Genomic DNA, 4,197 nt, shown 5'->3' with positions numbered 1-4,197 from the left:
AAAAAAAAAAAAAAGACTGGCAATTCTAGTCCTGCCCCCAAAGGATTGTTGTTTCTAGCGGTAGTGTTTAACTCTTTACATACTGTGGAATCTGTCTTCCCTATATTGTGCAGCTGTTAAGTGTCTGTTTTCAATTTTATCTAATTTGGTGATCAGCCCATTTCAGTATTTCAGGCCTATCCATTTCTGAGCCCTGGTTGCATGGTGGTTATGCGTTGGACTCCTAACCATAAAGTCAGCAGTTTGAAACCACCAGCCACTCGGCAAGAGAAAGATGGGGCTTTCTACTCCTGTCGTCACCATGATGGCAACTCCGCCCTACAGGGTGGCTCTGAGTTGGAACCAACTCTCTGGCAGTGAGTCTACAGCTCACACCCTCAGCTGGGAGGTGTTGGACATTCAGAAGCGCATTGAAAGTTGTTCTCAAGTTTTGTCTTTCTCCACTTTCGGGTGTTCATGGGTATGTACATAATCTCCCAAACAGGCTGTGTGAGGAGATAGCTGGAGCCTATTGTCCAGGAAGTCCTGGTTAAATATCTGACTAGCCCACAACTCACCCAAGCAGGCCAGCTGCAGGTCTTACCAATGTATTACTTATCAAGTTCATGCAACTTCGAGGAAGGTGTACGTTTTTGCCTATAGCACCCACCTCCACGTTCTCTCTCTGTGGCAGCAAAGATCTGGTATGACTACAGCTGCAATGACTGGCGGAGCTGGATGGGCACATTCCCAGGTAAGAGTCCCAAGTTCACACTGCTTTTGCCGTGACAGCTTTCAGAAAGAAACATTGTTTCAGTCTTGGTTAATTTCCAGAGACCGGTATTAGTTGTTTGGGACAACTGTTTATTTTCATATTTATCTTCTTGCAAGGACCCAGACTTCTTCATACTGCCAAAGCCAGAAATTATGCGTGTATTTCATATTTGGTGTTTTTGCCCAATATTTAATTTTTTCCCCACTCATTACTGTATGATGCCTTATTCCAGAGCGTGGGTTCCCATGAGCACCTTCTTCAGAAAAAAAATTACTTGGCACCACCTGGGCAATTAAATAATGTATTAACAGAGCTCATGAGCCAGGATAAAGAGTAGGTTATGTTTTTACAGATCTCCTGTATCGTTCTGGTGTAGTTGTTAGGCGTTGGGCTGCAATCCGAGGTGGGCAGTTTGAATGTAGTAGCAGCTCCTTGGCAGACAGACTGCTTTCTACTCCAGTTAGGCTCAGAAACAGCGGTTGCTGTGGGTCAGCGTTGTTGTCCAGTCGCACAGGTCCAGTGCCTCCTAGAGGGTGGTATCGCTTACTGGGGGAAACCCTGTTCTGAAGAATGCACTGTATCTTATTTTCCTACAGTACTTTGGAAGTATTGCTCCACTGTCTCCCCAGGTGTTCTGATGCGTTTATGCTCAAGCTCAGTGCCCAGTACACGATGGCTTCAAGGTAGTACTCACTAGCCTCGTTTCTGGAGTATCTTCTTCAACTGTTTCATTCAGGGGTCCTCAAACTTTTAAACAGGGGGCCACTTCACTGTCCCTCAGACCTGTTGGAAGGCCGGACTATAGTTTGAACAAATTCCTATGCACACTGCACATATCTTATTTTGAAGTAAAAAACAAAACGGGGCAAAAACACCTGGCAGGCCGGATAAATGTCCTCGGCGGGCCGCATGTGGGCCGCGGGCCATAGTTTGAGGACGGCTGGTTTGATTTCTAGCATCTACTTCTCTCCCGTTTCCTTGTGGTCTACTTTTTGGGGACTATTTCTTCAACTTTATCTTGTCAATGTTTCATAGTTTTTCATTTCTGCTTTTTTCTTGAATTTCCCCAAATGCGCTTTTCTACGGTTTCTCTTTTATAGCATCATGTTCCGATTTCATAGATTCAATAACCAATACCCTACTTCCAAAGATCCTTAAAATGTTGTGGTTGAGCTTTCATCTCATCTATTTCAAATGGCTTCTTTTATTTGTATGCATCTCCTTCACTCATGTTCCAGCTCTCTTCAGATGGCTGGTGATCTTTAGCTACATTCCTATTTATAATGGAACACTTAAGCTGACAGGGGAGGGGGGGAATAAATTGTATTCCTATATAAGAGTTAGAAAATAATAAAGTGTCAACATATGTTCTACTAAACAAAGCTATAGCATTAAAAAAAGACCCATCAGCACAAAGGCAAATAGTTAACAGCAGAGAACATAAAGACTGGTCTCATGGGCACATATATTCTATAGTGTCCATATAGTGGACATATAGTGTCCGACTGAGCCTTGGTGGTGCAGCGGGTTACATGCGGAGCTGTGAACTACAAGGTCAGGGGTTAAAAACTATCCGCCACTCTGAAGGTGAAAGCTAAGGCTGTCGGTCTCAGAAACCCAGAGGCAGTCTGCCCTGTCCTAGGGTCTCTGTGAGCCAAAAAGTGACTCGATGGCAATGGGTTTGCAATGTTAGATGTGGGAAAAAATAAAATTGGCTCCTTGATTCATAGCATATAACAAAGATAAACTCCAATTGGTATGAACATTTAAATGCAAAAGGCAAAACTGTAAAACTTAGAGAATAACAGCAAATAACCTTTTAACCTTGAGTTAGGGGGATTTCTAAGACACAAAGGGCACTAGCCATAAAGGAGGAGATAAATTTGACTAACAACTCTTTTCACCAAAGCTGTAATCAAGTCAAAAGACAAACCGTCATAGTTATTAAGCTCCTCTTCTCTTTGCTCCTGTGATAGGCCATTTTAAAAAGGCCCTTGCCATGCTAACGAGGCTTTCAAACGGAAAGCAGGTAAATATGTTGGTAAAACTTCCATCTTTGGGGGGAGCGGGGAGGGAGGGGAAAAATGAGGACTTAATGCTAGGGGCTTAAGTCGAGAGGAAATGTGTTGAGAATGATGAGGTCAATGAATGTACAAAGGCGTTTTACACAATTGATGTATGTATGGATTGTGATAAGAGTTGTATGAGCCCCTAATAAAATGATTTAAAAAAAAAAAGAAAAAATGTTTTGAGAACGATGAGGGCAACAAATGTACAAATGTGCTTGACAGTGTGGATGTATGTATGGATTGTGATAAGAGTTGTGTGAGCCCCCAATAGTGATTTAAAAAACAACAACAAAAAAACACACCTTCCATCTTTAACCACAGTACTCAAACTCTTGCTAATGAGAAAAAAATAAATTTTAATTTAATGTCTGTTGATCAAACAAAGGGAAAGGCTAAAGATTACACTAGTTGTGCTTTCCAAAACATTAAAGTAAAAACAGCCAGTAAGGCAAAGGACATTTGCTTAAATACTCCCTCAAGTTATCTTATGAGCTATCCAGTCACACTGAGTCCGCACTTCGGAAAACACTTCTGCGTTCCTCCTCTCCCATTCTGAAATCTGACGTATCACGCTCTTCTGGAACGGACCTGGGAATCAGTCCTAGTTCCCTCCTCGGTAAGGAAAATCACTTCTCGCTGATACCCAACTCTTACAAAACCAGGTTTTGGAAGTGGCACAAGAAATTAAAAAAGAGGGTGAAGACTGTGCTACATGATAACCTGGGGGGCCTGGATTGGAGCTAGAAAGTGAGACAGCCTTGACATCACTAGGACTGAGGAATTAGCATAAATAAAGGTTTTATTCGCCAGCTCAGGTGACAGACTGACATACCCTCAATTCACGACTCCACAAACCTACGCCCCTCGGGTGGCGGAAGCAGCTAAGCCCACCACTGGCGGTGGGTACTAGGTAGGAGATGAGAAGGATGGGAAGGTCTCTGAGGGCTAACAAGTCTACCGGAACCAACGTCCTAAGAATAAATCCAGGATGGAAGAGGTATCATCCAGGGCTGGCGGTCTCGGTGACTCTTGATCTAGGGAAGAAAGTCATGCACATATATAGAATTGGCAGAAACAAAGGTGAGGGGTAACAATAAAAGTCAAGAGAAAAAGGATTTCCCCATGCTGAAGTTAAGAAAAGGATTCCTTCCATTCACACTCTCGACTCACCATGTCTAGGACTCCCGTCTGCTTCTTGGCGAGTTACTGTGGTCTCTTTCCGGCCTTCACTGTCCACCACAGTCCGGTGTTCCTCCACTGTCTGTGAGGAGAAGTCCCCACCACTCACTAAAGGTAAATCCAGTGGTTTTTTTACACAGATGTTTCTAGTGCACACACGTGCATGCACACACACACACACACACACACACACAC

At 43.4% G+C, this 4,197-nt stretch overlaps 1 protein-coding gene across 1 annotated transcript in view; it reads right to left on the bottom strand.

The window, feature by feature from the left end:
- Positions 1 to 3,604: 3,604 nt before the first annotated feature.
- Positions 3,605 to 4,197, bottom strand: part of HAX1 (HCLS1 associated protein X-1) — a 3,139-nt gene continuing 2,546 nt past the window's right edge. Inside the window, exons 6-7 of the mRNA XM_030887870.2 lie at positions 3,994 to 4,084; positions 3,605 to 3,857 (exon numbers count right to left, since the gene is read on the bottom strand). Of these exons, the coding sequence (XP_030743730.1) occupies positions 3,778 to 3,857; positions 3,994 to 4,084 (171 nt within the window). The 3' untranslated portion in view covers positions 3,605 to 3,777. The remainder of the gene's footprint in view (positions 3,858 to 3,993; positions 4,085 to 4,197) is intronic.

This window comes from Echinops telfairi, unplaced genomic scaffold, assembly GCF_000313985.2.
Source record: "Echinops telfairi isolate 266 unplaced genomic scaffold, ASM31398v2 ScPeMD7_7425;HRSCAF=8463, whole genome shotgun sequence".
NCBI lineage: Eukaryota > Metazoa > Chordata > Mammalia > Afrosoricida > Tenrecidae > Echinops > Echinops telfairi.
Note: the sequence above shows the minus strand (reverse complement) of the source record. Positions and strands in the feature narration are given on the sequence as shown.